The following is a 23,528-nucleotide window of genomic DNA, read 5'->3' as shown; positions in this document are numbered from 1 at the left end:
TCTTCGTCCTGAAACCACCAGGCATTTTATTACCAAACCCAACATTTATTGAGAACACAGAACATCAGTTGGCAGAGGCCCAACTTCAATTCAGCGAACTGAGGCCCGGCTCAGTGGCCGGCCCTGACGTTACTCCCAGTGAGAAACCAGCTCTAGGAGGGGGGTGTCGACCTTCCAGGCCTGACTGGGGTCTCTGACGGAGGAATGTCTGAAGGGCAGTGCCCGAGCCTGGATCGTAAGAGTCCTCAGGTGTTTATGGGGGGCAAGGAGCTGAGTTCAGGCAGCAGTTCCGGGTGGGGGTCCAGCCGGGCCAGGCGACTCTGCTCCAGGGCGATGGCCTCCGCCGAGTGCTTGCACTTCTCGGAGCCACACTGGCAGGTGAAATACTTGCTCTTGATGTCCCAGAACCGGTCGCCATAGTCAAACCTGGCAGAGGAATACAGAGACTCTCAGCACATGCATCCAGACACTCAGAATGATTTCCTTCTATCCAAACACTGCTCCTCCTGACGGACTCCAAGTCCTTGCTGGGTTTATTGACTCACAGTACCCCACAACATCATAAATTCAGGCTTCTGGCCTCCCAGCCCTCAATCACAATATCCTGAGGCAAAATGGAGCCCAGGGCCTGGCAAGTACTTGGCCTTTCAGCTAAACTCTGCAACTGCCCCTCCCTGCTCCCCTTCTGGGTTTTTGAGCTGGAGTTTCTCTACACAAGCCTGGCTGTGCAAGAACTCTCTACATGGACCAGCTAGCCTTGAACTCAGACAGATTCCCCCTACCCCTGCTTCCTAAGAAGTGGAATTAAAACCACCATATATAGCCTCTCTAAAACTTTTGAGACCAGGGTCTTACTAAATTACCTAGGCTGGTCTTGAACTGGAGTTACTTCTGCCTCGACCTCTCGGTGCCGGGCCTTTTCCTTTTCTTTTTATAGACAGGGTTCTCACCCTATAGCCCAGACTCTGTAATCCTCCTGCCTCAGATGCCTGAGTGCTGTGATTATGAATGAGTGTATGCTACCACTCCTGTCTTGCACTGTTTTAACAAGCCCTCTGGTCTCTGAACGCCAGGTGCCCTCAACCCTCAGGCCCCAGGGTTTCTGGGGGCACCTCACCCCAGCTCCTCCCCAGTCCGGATGTCTCTGGAACTGAAGAAGGCAATGCGTGGAAACCTCAGGTCTTGGTGCAGCATGAAGACCCGGACAGGGATGATGTTGGGGTCACACAGGTGGTTGATGAAGCGGCTGATGTTGCCATAGTAACGGGCATCAATGCAGTAAACCTCTCCATCCTGGGGGCAGACAGCGCTCTCAACACCTCTGCTCACCTGCTTGGCGAGTCCCGCAGCGCCACCCAGGACCTGCACCCAGGTTTCTGCTGGCTGGTGCCCCAGCTGGCTCCAGAAGCCAGCCTGTGGGGGCAGAGGACACGGGTGCTGGCTGCCCACCTTGTTGTCCAAATCGAAGAGGTAAGAGTCATCTTCTCTCACGTCGGCCTCGGCATCAGAGATCAGCTCTCCAACATACCTATTGGACAGAAACTACGGTTCTGAATCTGAGCAGGGCTCCAGGCCCCATCTCTCTCCAATCTCAACCTCTTCCGCTTCTCAGCAGCCATCACGGAAAGCCACCAGGTCACTCAGAGCCTAGGGAGCAGACACTGGCTGGGCCAACCTAAGAGGGATGCAGGACACAGGCCAGCCACCAGGGGTCCCACTGTAGAGCTGGGACAGCAGGTGGCGCTCTGTGAGGAACAGACCCACGGCGGGAAGTGATGGGGGAGGCTGTGGTCTGGGGTTATCCACGGTGGCTGGCTGGGTGGAAAGATGCCAGACTTGGACACAGGGAAGTGTGTGCGCCATCCCACAGGTGGTGGGGGAAGCAGGGTGACTGAGACACCGGGTGGGAGGCAGGAGCCAGGAGGGCAAGGGCAGTGAGCAGCGGGTGGGAAAGCTGCTTGTTTGAGAAGTAGAGAGAACATGAAGAAAAGAAACTGGGTGGTCCTCAGACGGTGAAGAGGCTTCTCTGCTGTGCCGGGCACAGGAGGGAGACCTTGGTGAGTCTAACGGCCAGAGGGAGGAAGTGGACAGGAAGTAGCTAGTCTCTACTTTATAGTTAAGAAAAATGAGGCTGGAGGAGGTTAAATCACACAGCCAAGGACTGACTACCGCTAACATTCACTACAGTCAGGCAGAGGGCGGGAAAGCGTGGGTGACCAGGAGGACTGGGGTTCAGGACGCAGGCTTCATCCTCTGTTGGGCAGGGGTCAGCAGAGGTCCCCACAGTGAACTTACTCACAGATGAAGGTGCCCTGGGGAATGGTCTGCAGGGCACGGACCCCCCAGCCCATCTTGGCTGTACGGTAGAGCTGCAGGCGCACCCTAGAGATGGAGAGGGAGTCATACTGAGTGTGGGACACCTGAAAGGGCCCCGGGGGATGGGAGGCGGAGGTGAGGCAGGGTGCCGGGGCGGGCGCCTCACTTGATGCCGCTCTGCACCACGCGGTTCTTGCAGCTTCTCCAGCAGGAGCATGCCTGGTTACACTCAAAGATCAGGGGGGGTTCGATCTTGTTAAACTCCTGAAGCAGCCGCCCGTCCTGGGGTGCGGAGGGAGGGGGACAGTGGTTTCTCTGTGGGGCCCGTCTCAGCTGCCCGGGACCCAGAGGACTCCACAGGAAACTCCACTCTGACCCCAGCCCAGGGCAGGGGAGGAAGAGCACAGAGAGTCTGCAGGCTAAGGTCAGAGACCAGGAAATGTGCAGGCAGGCGGGCAGTAGTCAGAGTCCATTTGCATTCCCGGAGCAGAGGCCCGCGATGTTCCTGGCAGGTCTCAGAACTTCCTGCCACACCCTGTGTCTCTTCCCCAACAGAGCAGGGTCCTGGGTTCAGGCTCCTCTGTGGGAGCGGCCAGACGTGGCCAGGTGAGGAACACGCACCTTGTCATACCAGCAGCGGATGCTGAGCTGGCCACACAGACAGTTGGAGCTGGAGCAATCGTCCACACATGTGCAGTGCTGGGTGGGGCAGAATCAGTGTGAGTGGGGTTTACCCTGCTCCCTGCGGCCAATGTTTTCTCCCCCTGAGCCATGGGTCCATATTTCACGACAGTGGAGGGTGACAGTCCCAGGGTGAAATGGGGTGGTCCCTTCCAGTCCCTGCTCCCTCAGCCAGGGGGCCCTTGACAGACACCTGCCCCGTGCAATGCTGCTTAGTGTTACTGTAGGCACGCGGGGCGGGGCGGGGCCGTGCCTCACCTGCAGGTGAGTGATGTTCCGGTCGATGTTCATGGTTGATGTCTCGCAGTTCTCAGAGATGTACTTATAGTCCTCGGGGCAGGGCTCCCCGTCTACTCCATTGACGCAGGGGATGGGCACATTCTCGTAGCCTCTAGCTACATCCCTGCAGGCAGGGCAGATAAGGCTAAGGGACGGCCAGAGTATTTCTGAGGTGCAGTGCTGGGGTTCCTCAGACATAAAGAAGGGTGCCCGACAGGATAGGCACCAGCTGGTATGGTGGCACCTTTAATCCCAGCACTTGGGAGGCAGAGGCAGGCGGGTCTCTGTGAGTTCAAGGCCAGCCTGGTCTACAGAGCGAGTTCTAGAACAGACTCCAAAGCTAGAGAAACTGTCTCAAAAAAAAAAAAACAAAAACAAAAACAAACAAACAAAAAACAAAACAAAAAAACCCAAAATGATAGGTCCCAAGGAAAACAGTAATTTTAGAATGATAGGCGATAACTTGAATAATCACATCCCAAATACTGCACTTCTTTTTGTGTGAGGCTAGGGACCGAGTCCAACAGCGCGGTGCCAATGTTGACACAAGCGTTCTACACCGAACTGTGTTTCCAGCTCCCCAGCCTCCAAGTGCTACTAGCACTATAGGCACAGGCTTGTTTTCTATGTATGAATATTGCACCTGCATATAAGTATGCACTTCATGCATGCCTGGTGACCACAAAGGCATGGATCCTCTGGAACTGGAGTTACAGATGGTTCCAGTCACCATGCGGGTGCTGGGAATGGAACCCGGGTCCTCTACAAGGGCAGCCAGTGCTCTTAACCGCTTAGCCACCTCTCCAGTCCTTCCTTCCTTTTATTTTTTTGGAGGTAAGAGTCTCACATGTAGGTAGCCCTGGCTATCCTAAAACTCTGGTCTACAGAGCGAGTCCCAGGACAGCTAGGGCCACACAGTGAGTCCCCGTCTTAAAAGTTTCCCACTCTAGCGCCCTTCCACCTACTTTTTTGGAGTTAGGGTCTCAGTATGTATTCCAGAACTCCAAGACCAGCTGCCTCTACCTCTCAAGTGGAGGGATTGAAGGTGTGTACCACACCTGATTGTGTGTGTGCATGGGGGGTGGGCACACACGATACAGCTCACACGTGACGCTCAGAGCACCGCCTTCAGGAGGTGGTTCCCCCCCAGTGGGTTCCTGGCTTGAGCTCAGCTATCTACACAGCAAATGCTGTCAGCAGCTGAGCCACCTCAGACTGGTCGTGGCTGGAGCTTTTTTTTCTTTTCCTTTCTCTTAAGCGTGAGTCTCCGATGCTACAAAGGCTGCTCTCCAACCTCCAGGCTTCAAGGGCAGGGTCTTCCTGCCTCTATGTGAGGACAGGAGGGGCTGCAGGTCACACCCTGCTACCCTATGAAAATCTTGGGTTTTTTGTTTGTCTTTTCCAAGACAGGGTTTCTCTGTAGCCCTGGCTGTCCTAGAGCTAACTCTACAGACCAGGCTGGCCTTCAACTCAAAGATCCAGTTGCCTCTGCCTCCCGAGTGCTGGTATTAAAGGTGTGTGCCACCATTGCCTGGTTTGAAATTCTTAACTTGGAGGTCTGGCCTCAAACTCAATCCTCCTGCCTCAGCCACCTCCAGGGTTTGGCACACATGTCTTCTCCCTCGAATTTACCTTTTCCCCGTTTCTTTTTCTGTCTCTCTCTAAGTTAAAGTGGCCCTCGCTGGCCTGGAACTCAGTATATAGACACAAACCAGGCTGGCCTCAGATTCATAAAGACCGAGTGCTGGGATTAAAGGTGTGAGCCACCACACCCTGCTTTTTTATTTTTCAGCTGTTTGAGTGTGTCATGCTGTATGTCTCTAAGTCATGGGACAACTTGGAGGAGCTGGTTTTCCCCATCTATCACGTGGGTCCAGGGACTGAAGCCGGTTAGGGTTGGCAGCAGGCTCCCTCCTCCTGAGGGCACTGACAGAGCCCTTTATTGCCATCTGCCCCCTGGCAAGAGAGTTCTAGAATTTCCTGGGACTCCCTGGGTCTTGGACAGGAAGGCAGTGGTTGGTGGAGGCTGGCGGTGGCCCTCACAGATGCCAGGGCGGTACTCACCGGCAGATGATCTTCTCGGTGCGGACAGCGCGGTTCCCTACCCCGAGTCGAAGCTTGCGATTGAGCTGCAGCGCGAACCACACATCAGAGCGCTCGGGGGTCAGGTCCCACGCCGTGTCCCCTTCCTTGTTCCGGAGCTCGGGGTTGGCTCCACGAGACAGGAACAACCTGAGGAATGGCAAAGCCCACGCCTGGGTCAGAAACTGGGCGGCGGGCATGGGTGCCAGGGGCTGGGGAAGCTGGGCTTACAGAACACAGTCGTGGTAGCTCTCCCTGGCAGCGATGTGCAGGGGCGTGTCCCCATGGTAGTTGACAGCGTGGAGGTCACACCGGGCGTTCAGGAGGACCTCGGCAATGGCGGCGCTGCCCGTGAAGGAGGCCCAGTGTAAGCAGATGTTCTCCTCCTGTGGGAGCAAGGGGCGGAGATGGTGCTGCAGTCATCTGAATCCCTGCACTGCGGTGCCACAGCGCCCGCCACCAGCCCTCTCAGCGCCCGAGAGTCCCTCACGTTGTCAGTGAGGGTGACGTCGGCCCCGCGGGTCAGCAGCATCCGGATCACGTCAATGTGTTTGTGCTCGGCTGCCCAGATGATGGGCGTCCAGCCCCCACTGTCCTGAGGGAGGGAGGAAGACGGGAACTCAGGAGCACTTCCAAAGTAGGAGGTGGGGTAACGAGGAAGCTCACTCTCCCACACATTCACAGGGATGCTCACTGAACACTTTTAGGGATAAAGGGGAGAACTCAAGAGTCTCATGAGGCAGACAGGAGAAGGGAACCAATACAGAACCAATGGGAGGCAGTAGGAGGGGGTCAGCAGTCAGATGGAGGAAGAGGAGGGAGAGGGAGGGGGTCAGCAGTCACATGGAGGAAGGAGGGGGTCAGCAGTCAGATGGAGGAGGGGGAGGAGGAGGGGGTCAGCAGTCAGATGGAGGAGGAGGAGGGAGGGGGTCAGCAGTCAGATGGAGGAAGGAGGGGGTCAGCAGTCAGATAGAGGAGGGGGAGGAGGGTGGGAGTCAGCAGTCAGATGGAGGAAGAGGAAGGAGGGGGTCAGCAGTCAGACGAAGGAGAGGGTCAGCAGTCAGCAGTCAGATGGAGGAGGGAGGGGGTCAGCAGTCAGATGGAGGAAGAGGAAGGAGGGGGTCAGCAGTCAGATGGAGGAGGGAGGGAGTCAGCAGTCAGATGGAGAAGGAGGGAGGGGGTCAGCAGTCAGATGACGGCGGCCAGGCTGCTGACCTGCGCGTTGACGTCCACCTGCCCAGTGCTCAGCAGCAGGCTGACCATCTCCAAGTTCCCAATTTTGGCTGCATGGTGGAGACAGGTGGAGCCATCCTCTTCCTGAGGGAGACATGAGCCAGTGAGCCCTCCAGCGGGCACCCATGCCAGTCTTCCCTCCCCCGCTCCGGCTGCCCGCTGCCGTCCAGCTCCGCTACCTTGCTGTAGACGCAGCCCCCCAGCTGCACCATGTACCGCGCCACCTCCAGGTGGTTATTCACCACGGCCTCCATCAGCGGGGTGCGCTGCTGCTTGTCCACGGCGTTGATGTTGGCTCCTGCCTGCGGAGGGGACACGAGGGCTGGCACCAGGGAGGGGTGCTGGGGAGGGGGAGATGGCTGGACTGGGGGGGGGGGGCACGATGACTCACCTGCAGCAGCACGTGACAGATCTCCACAGACCCCTTCTGCGCAGCCGCATGCAGGGGTGTGCGCTTGCTCTGCTGGTCGCTCTGGAAGTTGGGGTCCAGGTTGTCAACTGCAGGGAGAGGAGATGACGGTAAGAGAAGGGGTGAGTGAGGTGGTGCTGCCTCCAGGAGAAGAGGGTAAGTGGGGGGGGGCAGCGCTGCCTCCAGGATCAGGACTGCCCCGCACTGGAGGCAGCACTCAGCCTCCCTGCGGAAAAGCCTACGGGAGCTCTGCACATGACCACCCAACAGTACTCCGCACCAGCAGGTTGCCCCCATCGCCCCCACCAAGGGCCACGTGGCCCTCCCGAGGACTCACGCAGCATGAGGATGACCTTCTGCAGCTCTCCCTGCTTCACCGACAGGTACAGCTGCCGCGGGTGGAAACGAAGCTTCTTCCGCCTGCCGGGGGGTGGTGGGGGAGAAGGTGGGCTGTTCAGACATGAGCGCCACCGCGGCACCTGCTTCTCTGGCCCCGTGCTGAGGACACCCCAGAACAGCACCGACTTACCTCTCTGACTCCTGGATGACCAAGGCCTTCTCCAGGGCTTCCCGGCCCGGCCCTGGGGGCAGACCCACAGCTGAGAGGCAGCCCCCGTTGGGCAGGGTTAGCGAAGGCCCCGAGCTGTCGATGGTGTCGGTCAGGGGGTCACAAGGTGGGCGCCGGGGCTCTCCGTGCCCTCGCATTCGGGCACTATGGGAAAAGGTTCTAAGGTCTGGGGGCAGGGCAGATGGAATGGGAGACGGGGCAGGAGGGCGAGGGAGAGAGGCCAATACCTGGGTTGGGAGGTATCTGCTCGCCCTGGGGCATCCTGTGCCAGGGGCAGCGGAGCGGGAGCTGCAGCGCCGGCTGGAGGGGTTCCCCCATCGCCGCGGGGAATGGTCACCTCCTGGGCCTCTGAAGCATCCTCTCCACAGTGGGGGCAGAAGACCATCCCGTTGAGCTGGGACACACAGGCCTTATGGAAGCGGTGGGTTACTCGGAAGTCAGGGTGGCATTCCAGGAAGGTACCCTGGGGAACAGGGGGAGGGCAGTGAGTCTCTGAGCTCTCTCCTGTATCAGGCCACCCGCCCACCCCAGTGGTCACTCACTGCTGTGCAGAAGTAGCCACAGCCAGGGCAGCAATGGTGCTTGACCATTCGGGCTCGATGGGCCTCACAGAGTACCATCAGCGCCACTCGGCTGGAGGGCCGCATAGTCTCCCGCTTCAGGATGGCGGCGTTGCAACCCGACAGCTGTGGGGGAAGGGGGGCTACGATGAGGCCAGGGCCAGAGCTGGCTCTCCTCGCGCCTGCTGCCCCCCCGCCAGCACAGCACCCAGCCCACCTCTCCGTCCACACTTTCGGTGGCCATGCACTTGTGCCCCGCTCGCTCACTGATGCGGTCTATCTTGGGCGCCTCCATGCGGCAGCTGCAGAGGGGCAGCTCCTCGAACCCGCGCTCTGTCTCCAGGGAAGACGTGTCATTGGACACCCCTTGGACAGGAAGAAACGGAAGCGATGAAGGCCTGGCCCTTCACCCACCGGAAGGGTCCCCTCCTTCCCATCCAGCCGCCCCTTCACATTCTAGAACCCCAAAGCCTGGAATGGATACCCCAGCTCTGGAAGGATTTCCCTCCACCCCCCGTGGGCACCCCCTAGTGGCTCCCTGCCCCGGCAGTTGGCAATTAATTACCAGCGTGGTTGGGGGAGAGGGTCCCCTCGCTGGGCAGCTCCAGGGACCCCAGAGGGACCTCCATGTACTCACTGGGCCCTGAGGAGCCCACACCATTCACTCCTGACAGAGACAGAGAGAGTGAGAGTGGGGGCTCATGGGGCCTGGGCGTGTGCGCACATGCGGTGTACACGGTGAGCATGCACGAGCATCCGAGCGAGGGGCCGGAGGAGAGAAAGAGCAGAGGAGCCCTCTCACCTCTTGGCTCCTTGGCCCTCGGAGGCTCTCGCTTCCGCCTTTTCCTCGATGGCTTCACCCAGGGGCTGTCTTTTCGCCATTTCTTCTTGGCCTTGCGCCGGCCACTAGAGCCACTCTGTGGAAGAGGAAGACTCAGGAGTCTACTCTAGCTCCCAACAGCTCTCTGCTCCTCCAGGGAGGCCAGTCTCCCCTCTCACCCTGTCTGACTGATTGCCTGACTCCTCATCTTCCTCCTCTTCCTCCTCCTCTTCTTCCTCTTCCTCCTCCTCTTCTTCCTCTTCTTCTTCCTCCTCTTCCTCTTCACTCAATTGTTCAGCTAGAGCTTCAACTTCAGACTGCAAGAGAGAAAGCAGGCTGGGAGAACAGCAAACTGCAGCCATCTCCGTGGAGAGCAAGACACAGGGAATCCTAAGGCCCCTATCATCACCCCCGTACGGCTGGGTAAGGTTGCTGGAGGTGGTGGATGTGGGCAGGAGGCAGACTGGGTTGGATAAAGACAAGCACAGAACACTTCACGGCAGTGAAAAGGGCTGGTTTTAGGAAACACACAAACAGACATGACTACCCACTATCTAAAAAGCTGAGTTGTTCTCTAACGAAGGGGTCAGGCTGCTATCACCGGGAACCACAAGCCTATTGGCAATGTTTTCCTTTAGTTTCTTTGGAGACAGGGTCTCACTGGGGAGTCCTGATTGCACTGGAACTCAGAGATCCAACCACCTTTGCCTCTGGAGTATGTCAACATTTAAGAGTAAGAAATGACCAAGCATCCCATACATCCAATGACAGGTGTTGGGAAAGGGGCACCGGCACACACTTCCAAACTTTCTAGCTAGAAAAACAGAAAGAAAGAACAGAAGAAAGCTCCAGACACGGCAGCATACACCTGTGGGACAAGCGCGTGGGAGACATAGAGTCAGGAAGACCAGAAGAAGCTCAGGGGCTCAGCAGTTAAGAGCACTGTTGCTCTGGCCAAGGACCTGGGTTCAGTTCCAGCACCCAACTGGTGGCTCGCTCACAACTGCCTGTGACTCTGGTCCCAGGGCATCCAAGACTCTTCCAACTTCAAGGGCATCAGCCATGCACGTGGTACAACACACATGCAGGGAAAACACGCGTATACATTAAAACAACAAAACCCCCAGAGGCGCAAGATTATCCCTGGCTACATAGCAAGTTTGAGTCCAGCCTGGGGTACGCGAGATTGCATTCTGAGACAGACAGCGTTGAGGGAACTTGAGGGAATCAGCGTCTAGAGCTATGAACAGCTTAATCATTCCCAAGCAGAAAGGTCAAAGGCATTTGGCCCCCACTGAGCCAAGTAAGCGAAGTCCTGTAAAACTGACTTGCTCTCACCAGGTAACCGCTAAGAAAAAACGGCTCCTGTAATCCTAGCACTGGGGGTAGGGTGGGGCCGCAGACAGGAGAAACTGAAGTTCAAAGCCAGTCTAAGACACAAACTGAAACCTTCTCAACTGCCCCCATCACCAAAAAATAAATTAAAAAAAAAGGCACCCCTTTAATCCCAGCACTCCAAGCAGAGGCAGAAAAAGACAGAAGGATCTCTGGTCATTTTGAGGCCAAATAGGGGTACATACTGGGGCCCTGTCTCAAAATCAAAGACAAAACTGGTAATGCAGCCCATAATCCCAGTTACTCGGGAGGCTGAAGCAGGAGGATTACAAGGAGTAAATTCAAGGCCAGTCCTGGTGGCCCTAGCAAAGGACCTGGTCTCCAATTACCTAAAAAGCAGCCTGGAGCTTGCTCACCCCGTGAGGCCCCAAGTTTGAATCCCAAATTTGGCAAAACTAAAACACAGCCCTGTTTAGAGCAACCAAGAGGGGTCTCGTCTACACGATTGTGAAGCTGAGACTTGCTTGCCGGGTTGTGTGCACGAGGGGGCCGCGGCTATGTGCTGGGGTTCACTGCGGCCGGGCTCACCCCTCCCTTCCGCGTTCAGTGGAAAGTTTCCACAGCAGAGTGGCAAATAAATAAAAAATGAACACAAAGCCAGGAGATGGCGGCACTCGGGAGGCAGAGGCAGGGGAATCTCTGAGTTCAGGGCCAGCCTGGTCTGTACAGTCAGTTCCAGGACTGCCAGGGCTACATAGAGAAACTCATCCTGAAAAACCAAAAAGTTAGAAAAAAAGTAAAAGAGGAAGTGGAGATACTTCAGTGGGTAAAGAGATTGCAACTCTGGTGTCCGATCTGAGCTGGATCCCCAGACTTCAGAGAAAAGCCAAGTGCTCCCACACATCCGAGTATGCTTGGTGACACAGACCCCTAACTTCAACCTCAAACACTGGGGACATAGTCTAAAACCGGAGACCCACACACTAAGAGAGATAAAATCCAGCTGGGTGTGGTGGTGCACACCTTTAATCCCAACCTCAGGGAGACAGAGGCAGGCGGATCTCTGTGGGTTCAAGGGCAGCCTGGTCGACAGAGTTGAGTTTCAGGACAAAAAGGGATACAGAGAAACCCTGTCTCTAAAAAAACCAAAGGGGGAAAAGAGAAAAAAAAAAAAAAATCCCCAGGGCCTACGTGGAACAGAGAACCACGCCCCACAGGATGTCCTCTTCCGTCCCAACACTGAGGAGGCAGAGGCAGGCAGACTGCTAGGAGCTGGACGTTAGCTGGGTTTCCAGGTCAGTCGGGGCTACACGGTGAGACCCTGTCAAACAAACAAAACCAACCAAAACAAAACAAAGCACCACCAAAATAATAAGTAAGCAAGCCGAAAGGGAACAAAAGAGTCTCCACAGTACAGAGAGGTTGTGATGGACAGAGAGGGGTGGAGCTGGGGTGGAGGACACAATAAAGTGGCTGCAGACCACACAGGCGGAGGACGGAAGGGAAGCTGGAGAGCCAGCCGGGCCAGCACACCTTGCTGTCTGAATCCACTCGCTCATCCACGGAGTAAGAGTCATAGTAGAGGCTGAAGTCGTCACCCACCACTGTCTCCCACTCCTCCAGCGGCCTGGGCTCTCCTTTCTCCAGGGTCACATCTCCTGAGCCCCGGGCAAAGTCCTCCGACTAGAAAAAGATGACAAAGTCTGAGGACGCTGGCCCTGGCCCGGGACTCCGGCTCCCACCCCCACCCCAGGTCTTCCTCTCCAGCTTACCAGGCTGCCAGAGTTCAGCTTCCTCCTTTTGGCCACATCTGGAAAGACAGAAAAGCAAGGAGAGAACTTGTAACCCCTGGGACAGAATACTGCAAGCTACAGGGAGTGTGTACAGAGAGGTGTAGGGGTGACTAACCTGGGGTCACCTTCCCCAGAGAGTGCACGTCGTCACTCATGCGGAAATGTTGCACTTCAGGGGGCCGCTTCTCAGGGACTGGGGGCTGGAGCAGGAAGGACAACTTTCAGTCAGAATACTACTCACCCTTAAAAAGGAAACCTGGGGCCGGGCAGTGGTGGTGGTGGTGCACGCCTTAATCCCAGCACTCAGAAGACAGAGGCAGCGGATCTCTGTGAGTTTGAGGCCAGCCTGGTCTACAAGAGCTAGTTCCAGGACAGGCTCCAACGCTACAGAGAGACCCTGTCTTTAAAAAAACAAAAATGGAAAAAAAGGAAACCTGGGGGCCTGGTGTGGTGGTTCATGGTCACACCTTTAGTCCCAGCACTTTGGGAGGCACAGGCACTCTGGGAATTCCAGGCCAACATGGCCTATCTTGCAAGTTCCAGGCCAGTCGGCCTCAAAAACAAACAAAATACCAAACTACAACAAAAAGGACAGAAATGTGGACACACAGACTGGAGAAAACCTGAGGACACTATGCTAATGAAATAAGCACCGTACACCATTCTGCCTCCATCAGCCTGGAGCTCAGGGGGAGTCACCAGTGTGGCTGGCCTACCTCAACAATGCCACCTGAAGCCAGCAAGACTGTTCAGAGGCTAATGGTGTCTACCGCCAAGCCTAATAATGGACTGAATCCAATCCTTGAGATCCCAGATGGTGAGAAGGGAGAAATGACTCCCAAACTTTCCTTTTTTTCTTTGTTTGTTGTTTGGCTGCTAGGATTAAAAGTATGTGTGACCACTGCCTGCTAAAATTATTAATGAAAAAAATCAGTAGGTGGATATAGGGAGAAAATGTGAACAGAAACCCGGAGCCAGAGTACTATTTTTTACTTATTTGCACGTTGTTTCTGTGAGTTTCAGCGCTCCCTGTGTGCAGGAGCCTTTGAAGGCTACAAGGCAGCATTCGAGCCCCTGAAACTGTGTGCGGCCAGGTGATGCTGGGATCTGAGCCAGAGTCCTCAGCAAGAGCAGTTCTAGTGCTCTCAACCATTGGGCGCCTCTCCAGCGGCAAAGCAACAACACCAAAAACAAAAAGAAACAAGTAAAGCCAACACTGTGGCTCAGTGGGCAGGGGGGCTTCATGCGCAAACCTACAGCTTCAGGCTGACTCCTGGATCCCATGGAAAAGTGAAGAGACCAGGCTCCACAGAGATGCTCTCTGTCCTCCACCGCCCCCCACCACTGCACATACGTGAAAGCTGTGTCTACACCCAAGCAGTCTTAAGGACTACTGATGTGATACTCACATAACTAATCATCTACAATGGACCTAAACTACAAGGAAGATGCGTGTAAGTCATATGCAAATATCGAGATTGACTTGGCCTCTTCCCCAACTGCACTCATAATTTTATATGAGGGGCCCCAGCAAACGTGGACTTCGGCACCAGGGAAGAACAATGACACCCTGATGACGTCATTGCTTTCTCAGAAACAGAAGACAGGGGGTGGGAGAGGTGGCTCAGGGGTTAAGCGCACTTGCTGCTCTTGTGGAGAACCTGGGTTCAGTTCCTACCAACCGCACGCGCCTCACAAGGGCTTCAGACTCCAGCTCCAGGGAATCCACTGCCCTCTTCTAGCCTTGGAGGGCACCGGGCACACAGGCAGGTAAAATACCCACACACATAAAAATAATGTACTTTAAAAAAAATCAGAACGAAACACCTGGGTGGGGTGGTTTGGAACTAAACCTTGCTATCACAGCAAGTCCAGGCAGCCTATGTTACATGAGACTACCTCAAAGGCAAAAATAAAATAAAATAAAAAATAAAAGCCAGGGCCGGGCGGTGGTGGCACACGCCTTTAATCCCAGCACTTGGGAGGCAGAGGCAGGCAGATCTCTGTGAGTTCGAGACCAGCCTGGTCTACAAGAGCTAGCTCCAGGTCAGGCTCTAAAGCTGCAGAGAAACCCTGTCTCAAAAAACCAAAAAAAAAAAAAATAAATAAAAATAAAATAAATAAAATAAAAGCCAGGTTGGGGCATACACCCGCAGCCCCAGACTTGGGAGGCAGAGCAAGCTGGATCTGAGTTAAAGGCCAGTTTGATCTCTAGAGGCCAGCCAGGGCAATACAGTTGAGATCCTGTTACACTCTTACACTTGAATACACACACACACAAATATATAAATAAAAATAAACAACCACCCCCAACAACAATAAAACCTTCCAAAACAACAAAGTAAGACCCAACCTAGGGTACACAAACCACACCTAGACACGAGGAGCCCTTTAAACCTAGGTAGTCCGATTCTGGGCTCTGGCCACTCCCACTCTGTCAAGCATGTGGCCTACCCAGGGAAGGGGGTCCCAATAAAAACTTCAGGCAGTGTAAGAGTGGTCTCGAAAACTGGGAAAAGCTCCCCAAGGACTTATCAGAGGTAGAAGGGAGGGAAGGCTGAGCCTGCAGAGTCGTTTTGGCAAGAGTAATTAGGACAATAACTATATAATTAACTCTGCATCTGTCAGTCTCCTCTCCGGCCGCCCCTCCCCCAAGAACACAAACTCCAGGAAGCCAGCAATTACTCCGGTCACAGATGAAGCCCAGCCCAACATCTGACACTTGGTAGCCTATTGGTAAATTCGAAAAAAAAAAAAAAATCTGAATACAAGAGGCCCAAGGCTAAATCCCGGAAGGAGAGGAAAAAAAAAAAACCCAACAACAAAAACAAAGCAAAAAAAAAAAAAAAGCCCATCCAGAGATTCCCCATTCTCTCCACCCAACCTCCACAATCTCACCTGTCCGTTGCCAGGCTTGGACATGGTTTTCCGGGCTCGGTGTACTTTGGGCTGCCCCTCCTGGCCGGCGGTTGTTGCCGGAGGGGGCTCAGGCCCAGCAGCTGCAGTTCCCTGGGCCCCGGGCATGCTCAACAGCCTCATGGCCAAACTCTGGACCGAGGGGGGCGACTTTCCGGCCCCAGTCATTGACATTTTAGCCCGACTGGGACAGGCACCCCCCTTGCTGGGGGAAGAGGGGAATGACTTTGTGGCGTGGCCTAGAAGAGAGGCAGGCAGGCAGGGGGTGCAGGGTAAGCAAGCGGGCAGAAGGTCCTTTTCCGCCCCCTCTCCCTCTCGCCCCAGCCGCTCACCCAGCAGGATTCGGCCCCCGTCTCCCTCCAGGTTCTCGGGTTCATCCCCGATGAGTGGCGTGGCCCCCACTGGGGTGTCAACCCCCTCATCGCCGACGGTGACAGTGACAGAGGCCGGAGAGGGGGGGCATGCAGGCTCCAGGGAGTCGGGGTCGGCCTTGGGAAGGGTCTCCTCGCTATGAGGGGTGTCCCCCAAAGAGCCATGCACTGTGGGGGGGGGGAGGGAGGAAAAGAAAAAGTTCAGGGCCTGAGGCTCCGGGATCCCGTGTTGGGGGTGGGGAGGGTGGCGGTCCGGCTGGGCCTGCTCCGGCCGTACTCACCTCTCTCGGACGTCCCTCTGGGCTCCTTCTCCAGCAGCAGCGCCCCCATCTCAGCGGGGGCCTCCCCCTGGGAGGGGAGACAAGGAACCGGAGGGCCCGTCAGCCCGGCAGGCAGCTGCGGGGCCCAGGACGCCTGGGCCCGGGGCAGCGAGAGCAGGCTCCGGGGCCTACCTCGCCCTCGGTGGGCGCCCCCACGACCGCGGCCGCGGCCGCCCGTGGGGGTCGCACGCCCCCGCCCCCGGGCCCGCATCAGCCCCCTCCCTCTCGGCAGACCCCGCATCTCTGGGGCCGGCAGCAGAGGAGGGGGAGGGGGCGGGGCCTCCGCGCCCCGGCCCCGCCCCCTCCTCCCGGCTGCACGCGCCGCTCCCCCTTTGTCCCCCAGGCCGCGGGGACCCCGGCCACCAACCCCTGCAACGCCCGCTGCGCCCCAGCCCGGCGGACGGCCCCTCGCGCCCCTCGCGCGTGCTCCCGGGGTCGCGGCGCCCACCGCCCACGCAGGGGCCGCGGGCGGCGGCACGCGCGACTCGGCGCCCACTCCCCCCACCTCCCACCCCCTGGTCCCCTCATCCGCCCCCGGTGTTGGGCCCCCGGTCTGCTGCAAGTTCGGCTCCGGCCCCCCGGCCCCGTTGCACCCCCGGAGCATTGCGCGAGTGCGCGCTTCCCCCGGGCGCGCGCGCGGGCATGCACCCGCCTCTCCCCCTCCCCTTCCGCACCTCGGCGGCCGCCGCCGCAGCAGCTCCCGCCGCCGCCGCCATCGCCGCTTGCGCGGGGGGCCGAGCCGGCGCGCGGCCGCCCCGGGTCACGTGGACAAGGAGGGAGGGCGACAAGACGCCTTAAAGGAGCCGCTGCGGGCCTTTTGGCCATTTTTGCCCCCCGGAGTGGCCTCGGAGGTCCAGAACTAGGGGCTGCAGGGCAGAGGGCCTTCATTCCTAGGCTCGGCTCTGCGGGGAAGGAGGGCGAGGCGCGTCTGGGCTGTGGCTTCCCTGTCCCCGCCCGGTTTTGCTAACACGTGAAGCCTGAGCCTCTGCAGCTGCTGTGTGTGTAGCTTTCTGATTCTGAGCCACCCGACTGGAGGCTGCGCCTAGTGCACGAGAAGGGGCGACAGGCTCGTGGAAGGCACCCTTCCTTCTGGATCAGCGTCCTGAAAGGCGAGGGCCAAATGTCTTGTGTGTGCGCCAGGCGAGTTACGCCACGACGTGCACGAGATGCCAACTGAAGGCTGCGGCCTCAAGGGTGACTATGGTCTATGGACGGTAACCATTTCTGCCAAACGTTTTGCAGCCGGGGGGTCATGGTCCAGCTGACAGTTTAGGAGAGAACGGTACACACATTAAAGTGCACGGCCCTGACAACACTGATCAGGGCAGCATCCCCTCAGGCATTACGTCCTGGCCAAAGTCTGAAAATACCTGGACGGCTTCACAGACATTACTGGACAGGCAGGTAGTTATGTTATTGGGCCCGAGGCCAATTCAAAGTCTTATGGGAACTGTAGTTCTCTTTGGATAAGAACTTTTCAGAGCTTTCTGGGAATTGTAGTCTTCTAGGCATTCGAATCTAAGTTTAGCCGATTTTTCAGCTTTCCTTAAAACATGAACTTTCTGCCACAGACAGACGTGTTCAGACACTGAGGCCTGCCTGCCATCTCAGTGGGTAGGTACACTTGCACTGGTACCAAACCACACAGAGGTTATGCCCTCACCAGGGCTGTCAATCACTTCTACCTAGGTGTTGAGGCTGCCCAAGTGGAGGAGGGCGTGTTCCTGACCAGAGGAGCTCACTGGCATGTCCCTAGTCCCCGCTTGAGGCTGGTCTCCTTTTGGCACGGGGCTGCAGTCGTTAGCTCTGGGAGAGGCTGTCTTTGGTGGGTAGTCATACACATGCAGTTGCCAGAATATAAAGAAAAAAAGTTTCGTTGTTTTTTATTTTATGGAAAAACAAAGAAAAACTAAAACCCCAAACTCCAGAAAAAATCCTAAAAAATACGTTTTCTTAAAAAATACTGTATAAGTCTCTACTCCTCTCCCTCCCCCCCATCAGCCTTCCTCGTGTCCTTTTTCCTAAGTGCCCTGCCCCCCGCCCCTCCACTAGTCACTGTCCTTGCTATTGTACCCCTCATCTCATTTCCTACCCAGGTTGCCCACCCTCTTCTCTTACCTGGCACATAAGATTTTCTTTCATTCCCGGAGCCCACTTCCCCAGCATGCAAGATCCGCCTCCCCGTCCTTTTCTGGGACTTCACAACTGCTTCCCCTACAACTCCCGTCTCCCTGTGCTCTATACTAATCAGGAGCAAGAAAAGTACATCCTGCCATTCCCCCCACAATTCCCGCCCCCACCCCACCTCAAGAAACGCTAGAATCTTCCTCCTTGGCAGCTTTAGCCAGGAAAGAGCTGCTCTCCAAACTTTCCACCTTTGCTTTTTTCCTCCCTCCACACTGTTCGTGCACCTCTACAAAAGAGAAATCTTTCTTTGGGACCCCATATTCCCTCGGCCTTGTCAACCCTGTCTCCGGCTCCATCTGTTTCTTCTGCTCTTTGAGGCAAGGTCTTCTCTCCAATCCTCCAAGATGTATGCCTGCCCCAGAACCTCGCCCCCAATTCTCCCGGGCCCAGGAACCCCCAGCCTCCTGGCCCTTCAGCGGATGAGGACGTTGATCTCCGCCACGCCAGCCTCCAGCACGTTCTCGGCTGTGGTTTTGCCATGTTGCTCCTTGAGGTGCCGCCTGATGGCTGGCTTGTGGGCGAAGCGCACGTCACAGTAGGAGCATCGATAGGGCCGCGCTCCTGAGTGCAGGTTGAGGTGATCGTGCAGCGTGGACTTCTGCGTGAAGCACTTGCCGCAGATGCCACACGAGTGCGACTTGACGCCGCGGTGCACGTTCATGTGGCGGTTGAGGTTGCTGCTGTGGTTGAACTGCTTGCCGCAGCGCGGGCACATGAAAATGAAATGTTGCGCGCGCATGTGGAAGACCAGCTTCTCCACGCCCTGGAACACTTCCGGGCATTTGGTGCATTTGATGTTCTTTAAGGGGTTTCCACTTGAGAAGCCCCCGGGCAGGGGTCCCCGGCTGCCCCCTGCCCCCAGGCTGCCCCCCGCCCCCCGGGCAGCCATGGCCACTGCTGCTGCTTCCACTAGGCCCGAGGTGGCCCCCACACTGGCCCGGCCTCCTGGGATCAACAACAGGCCTTCCCCTTCGGCGTCCTCTGACAGGCTATAGCAGGCCTTCACCACACCTTGTGGTGGGGCTACAGTGTTGGGGGCCACGCTACTCTGGGCCAGCTCCCCGAGGTGGCTGCTCACAGAGGCCCCGATACCCAGACCCGCTGCTAGGCCTCCAGGGGGTTTGAGCCTGTGTGCTACTTCGAGGGCGGACTCCACCTTGACAATGCAGATGTCAGAAACATCCTCATCCTCGTCCTCATCCTCCTCTTCCGCCTTCAGCTCGAGGTCCTCATCCAGCGGAAACTCCAGCTTCACGGGTCTTAGGAGCGGAGGAGGTAGAGGAGGTGGGGGCGGGGGTTTCGGGGCTGGCTTTGGGGTCCTGGCTGGAGGGAGGAGGGACTTGGTGGCACTGACAGCGCTTACGAGACTAGCCTCGCTGACCCCATCCTCTTTGAGGCCTATTTTGGGCTCAATGAACTGGCTTAGGGCGTTCCGGCATTTCTCCACCACGTGCTCCATCTGCAGGTAGGAGGCAGCCGTCAGGTAGTTGACGATGTCCCTGACTGCGAACTCCAGGGCGCCCGTGTAGCAAGAGAGGAGCAGGTCCGCCACAATGCGTGCACTGTGCATCAGCGAGACCTGCAGCTCCGAGCTGGGGTTCAGCAAGAACTGGTCCCGGAGGAACGGTGAGCAGGCGGCCAAGATGACCTTGTGGCCACGGAATTTGAGGCTGTCGGCCACGATGGTCACGTCGCAGAACCGCTCCTCCGCACGGAGCTGGTTCATGTTCCGCAACGTAGCGGCCTCGTGGCCAGGCAGCTGGAAACGCAAGACTTCCACCCCAGAGGCCATTGTGGCGGGAGTGGACTGCCCTGGGTGGGAAGGAAACCGGTCAGAGACAAAGGTCTCTGGCTGTCGGAAGCCAAGGCTCCAGACCCCTCATTCCCACCTCCCCAGGCTTGGCTCGCCTCCCTCAGTTTCCCTAATTCCGAGGAGGCGCGGTCCCTCCGAGGAGGGAGGCGTGGTTCCCGGGGGCGGGGCAGCGGCGTCCACACCCCCCAGTCCCGCGGCCCGCGCGCCCATGGGAGAATGGAGAAAGGGGTGGGTGGGGGTAAGGAACCCGAGGATTGCCACTCTGGGGTGGCCCCCAGTTGCAGGCTCTCCTCACCGGCCTCGCCTCTAGCCCGGGCCGCGCGCTGCTGTGAGTCCCCCCTTTTCACGTCCTCCCGCCGCCCCGACAGGTCGTGCACGCCCCCTCCCACGCGCAGATTCTCCGTGGCACGCCCCCCCCCTCCAGACTCACGACCCTGGGTGCACGCGCCTCTCACCTGGCCCGGTTCCGCGTGCTGATTTTCCCCCCTGGTCCCCCACCCCCCCGGGGCCGGCGGCGCCCCCCACACTCGGGCAGGGCCTGGGCAGCGCGCAGGCGCGGGGGTGCACGGGGCGCGCGCGCGGGCCGGCTCCGCGTGGGCGGGAGGGGGAGGGGCGGGGGCAGCTCGTGCCGAGTGTTCCAAGGCCCCGCGCAGCGCAGCGTCCGCGAGGACTCGGGGAGGAGGAAGAGGGGAGGGAATTAAAGGAGCAGGATTCCCCCTCCCCGACCCCCCCTTTCCTCCCCGGCACCCCCACGCGGTTAAAGGGCTGGACAGTCGTGCCTCCCCTTTGGCCAGGATTATTTGTCGGCCAGAGCGGAAATACGCTCCACACCCCCCCTCTTCCACGCTCCCCCTCCTCTCTGCCTTTGGGGCCCGCGGCCCTTCTGCGCGTGCGTGCCAGGGCCCGCGCGCTCGGGCCCGCCCCCGGCTCCCGGAGCACCCCCCGCGCCCCTGCGCGCCCCCGCTCGCCCCGCCCGCCCCGCGCCCCCCCAGCGCGCGCGCGCTCCCCTGGAGCTGCGCAATCTGCGCGGCCACCTGCTCTGGAGCAAGGCGTCGCTGCCGCCCAGCTGTGCCGAGTGGGCACCTCCCAGGGCCTCGGACCTGCTGGTGGCCTACGGATCCCTGGGTCGCGGCTGCCCACGCCACGGGTGCATCCTCCGTTGAATGTGGGCACAGTTCCTCAGGCCGCGCCTCCAGACATTTCCAAGCCTTTTGAAGCTAATGTCTGCCGTAGTCCTCCTGATCTAGAAGCTAATTTCGCTTTCCACACAGCCAGATGAACCAGCGATCCCTGCTTGCCCCGCTTCAGAACAGTTACTGAAATGCACACTCAACTTCCCTTCTCTGTTTCATCCGTTCCAACTTCTTGCCAAGGCCAAGCTCTCACTCGTGCTGTGGGAGATTGGTGCACTTCACCTCCACTGTGTAATTAACCCTGGACTAATTCTGCAAATTTCGCTGTAATTTAGACTGGTGCCAGTGTACCATCTTTACGGTTTCTCTGCACCCAACCCTTCCGATCCACAGCCTCTCCTCCAGAGGGGGGCTCCCCTGACCTCCACTACCTCTCTCCTCTGCACCTGGCTTTCCTTGTCACTTCCAAACTCAGTTGCTGTTCTCTACAACTTCAGTGTGAGTACGACTTTACGGATACCTGTCTTAAAAGCCAACCATCCCATGACCGCTTCTGTGCACCCCAAACACCCACAGTGGCTTTCCAAACTATCAAGTCCCCTCCAGGAAGACGCCACTGTTTATTACACCCTCCCAGGAAACTTCTCGACTCTGAGGATGCTAAACTGCTTGAAACCTAAAGTGTCCAGTATCTGCCCCCTCCCCAAGACTGTAACTTCTTGATTACAGGAATTACATTATGGACTGTGTTTCGCAAATAAAAGTCAGGCAATAAATGACTGGCTGTTGAAGTCATTCTCTGTCAGCTGGACCAGCATCCGCCCATACAAAGTTCATTCAGAGACTTAACTGAATACCCAAACCCAAGGGATGCTGTTTCCCGAGAAGGGTGGAAAGCAGTGAGTGGTGCATTAGCCTCTGGTTTTCCTTTTAAATTTCTCTGACTTTTGCACCCTCACCCGACTCATTCTGTAGTTGGGTCGCGTGGATTTAAGGGACAGCATCTGCTTTTGTGTCTGGTACTCCTTGTTTAAGGCCATAGTCACTGCCTAGCACACAAGAGAGCGCCTTCAGGCAAATTACTTAATTCTCTGAATCCTGGTGTCTCTCTCTGACCTAAAGGCCCTGAAGCTCACCAGGCTGGTAGAAGGTTCTAGGGAGCATGACACACACTGGATACAATGGATCTAAGGTGATCCCTTTCTCTTTGCTGTCATGGGAAATATACTGCAGATTTCTTTTTTCTTTTCCTTTTTTCTTTGTTTGTTTTTGTTTTTTTATTTCATGTTTGTTTCTCTGTGTATTCCTGGCTGTCATGCAACTTGCTCTGTAGACCAGGCTGGCCTCAAACTCAGATCCGCCTGCCTCTGCCTCCCAAGTGCTGGAATTAAAGGCGTGCCCCAACACCACCTGGCAACGATGATGCTTTTAAAAGAATTTTAATTTAAAATTTCTGTTTTTCTATCTCTTCTTTTTCTCCTTACCAAACTGGAGAGATGGTTCAACTGTCAAGAGCACTTGTTCTTGCAGAGGCCCCTAGTGCAGTTCCCAGAACCCACATGGCGGCTCACAACCATTAGTAACTCCAGTCCAGAGGATCTAACACCCTCTTCTGACCTCTGTAGGCTTCAGGCACTCACGCGTGGATGGAAACACACACACACACACACACACACACACACATACACACCACAGAACACTCATACACATAAAATAAATCTTTAAGAAATTAAAAAGGAAGAGTTTATATTTCATTGAGCAGTAATAGGAAAAACTGTCAAATTAAGAAGGGTGTTCATGACACCTGCCTTTAATCCCAGCACTCGGAAGGCAAAGGCAGGCGAATTTCTGAGTTCAAGGCCAGTCTGGTCTACAGAGCAAGTTCAAGGGTAGCCAGGAATACACAGAGAAACCCTGTCTTGAAATCTCCCCCCTCCAAAAAAAAAAAAAAAAGAATAAGAAGAGTTTAGAGATGGGCACGGTGGTACACGCCTTTAATTCCAGCGCTGGGAAGAGAGAGACCTCTGTGAGTTCAAGGTCAGCTGGTCTACTAGTGAGTTCTGGAGCAGTCAAGGCTCTGTCTCAAAACAAATGTACAGGGGGCTGGAGAGATGGCTCAGTGGTTAAGAGCACTGCCTGCTCTTCCAAAGGTCCTGAGTTCAATTCCCAGCAACCACATGGTGGCTCACAACCATCTGTAATGAGGTCTGGTGCCCTCTTCTGGCCTGCAGACATACAGACAGAAGGACTCCTTTCTGAGCGACCGCCCTTAATTGCTCAATTTCCTGAGCCTGGGTCCAGGGAGTCCAGTGCCCTCTTCTGGCCTCTTTGAGTACCTGTACTCACATGTGCATTCTGCCCCACCCTCCCCCAAATAGGTGTTTTTCAAAATAAAATGCTTTTTAGAAACGAGAGTCTGTAAAGTTTGCTTGTTTTCCTAGGCAGGTTTTCTCCATGTGGTCCTGGCTGTCTTGGAATAATCTAGACCAGATCCTCCCGCCTCTGCCTCCCGGGTGCTGGGATCGAAGGCGAGCTTCCATAAAGCCGGCCTGTAAAGTTTAATAGCCTGTCCTTCTGGTCCTTCTCATCCCTGGAAATGTGGGTGTGGGTGGTGAGAGCTTTAGATGGGTAGACCAGGCATGCTGTCAGTCCTTACCTATCCCTCTAATCACGTCTCGTGCACCTCGTGTGCCAACACTGAGCGGAAGCTGG

The 23,528-nt window shown here is 56.7% G+C and overlaps 3 protein-coding genes across 6 annotated transcripts in view; all 3 read right to left on the bottom strand.

The window, feature by feature from the left end:
* LOC119822487 (H-2 class I histocompatibility antigen, L-D alpha chain-like) overlaps nucleotides 1–23,528 on the bottom strand; it is a 741,986-nt gene that overhangs the window by 343,802 nt on the left and 374,656 nt on the right. The window lies entirely within an intron of this gene.
* Ehmt2 (euchromatic histone lysine methyltransferase 2) lies at nucleotides 25–16,416 on the bottom strand. 4 transcript variants are annotated; one of them, XM_038341796.1, is made up of 28 exons: nucleotides 16,358–16,416; nucleotides 15,645–15,711; nucleotides 15,325–15,531; nucleotides 14,975–15,231; nucleotides 12,192–12,276; nucleotides 12,056–12,093; nucleotides 11,817–11,966; nucleotides 9,128–9,265; nucleotides 8,931–9,045; nucleotides 8,694–8,795; nucleotides 8,346–8,494; nucleotides 8,111–8,254; nucleotides 7,796–8,031; nucleotides 7,530–7,712; nucleotides 7,338–7,420; nucleotides 6,983–7,089; nucleotides 6,771–6,893; nucleotides 6,574–6,675; nucleotides 5,849–5,953; nucleotides 5,590–5,744; nucleotides 5,341–5,508; nucleotides 3,256–3,400; nucleotides 2,938–3,015; nucleotides 2,483–2,598; nucleotides 2,296–2,382; nucleotides 1,450–1,528; nucleotides 1,118–1,293; nucleotides 25–426 (listed from the first exon to the last, which is right to left on the bottom strand). In XM_038341796.1, exons 1-28 carry the CDS (start codon nucleotides 16,397–16,399, stop codon nucleotides 246–248), a joined length of 3,618 nt encoding a protein of 1,205 aa, XP_038197724.1. In that variant the 5' UTR covers nucleotides 16,400–16,416; the 3' UTR covers nucleotides 25–245. The 4 variants fall into 4 exon arrangements, with proteins under 4 accessions (XP_038197724.1, XP_038197725.1, XP_038197722.1 ...); XM_038341797.1 differs by lacking the exon at nucleotides 8,694–8,795; XM_038341794.1 differs by lacking the exon at nucleotides 16,358–16,416 and having other exon boundaries at nucleotides 15,645–15,931.
* Zbtb12 (zinc finger and BTB domain containing 12) lies at nucleotides 17,749–20,377 on the bottom strand. The gene is made up of 2 exons (XM_038341847.1): nucleotides 20,139–20,377; nucleotides 17,749–19,682 (listed from the first exon to the last, which is right to left on the bottom strand). Exon 2 carries the CDS (start codon nucleotides 19,660–19,662, stop codon nucleotides 18,283–18,285), a length of 1,380 nt encoding a protein of 459 aa, XP_038197775.1. The 5' UTR covers nucleotides 19,663–19,682; nucleotides 20,139–20,377; the 3' UTR covers nucleotides 17,749–18,282.

Source organism: Arvicola amphibius, chromosome 9 (assembly GCF_903992535.2).
Source record: "Arvicola amphibius chromosome 9, mArvAmp1.2, whole genome shotgun sequence".
In the NCBI taxonomy this organism is placed as follows: domain Eukaryota; kingdom Metazoa; phylum Chordata; class Mammalia; order Rodentia; family Cricetidae; genus Arvicola; species Arvicola amphibius.
This window is presented reverse-complemented; position numbering and strand designations above follow the sequence as displayed.

What these genes read in the sequence shown, in the direction of transcription:
- Ehmt2 (XM_038341794.1), bottom strand. Translation starts at nt 15,924, where the DNA reads ATGCGGGGTCTGCCGAGAGGGAGGGGGCTGATGCGGGCCCGGGGGCGG. An exon ending in CAGGGCACCTTCATCTGTGA is followed by an intron (nt 1,529 to 2,295) that starts GTAAGTTCACTG and finishes TCTGTCCAATAG; the next exon opens with GTATGTTGGAGAGCTGATCT. An exon ending in CGGACTGGGGAGGAGCTGGG is followed by an intron (nt 427 to 1,117) that starts GTGAGGTGCCCC and finishes TTCCTCTGCCAG; the next exon opens with GTTTGACTATGGCGACCGGT.
- Zbtb12 (XM_038341847.1), bottom strand. Translation starts at nt 19,662, where the DNA reads ATGGCCTCTGGGGTGGAAGTCTTGCGTTTCCAGCTGCCTGGCCACGAG.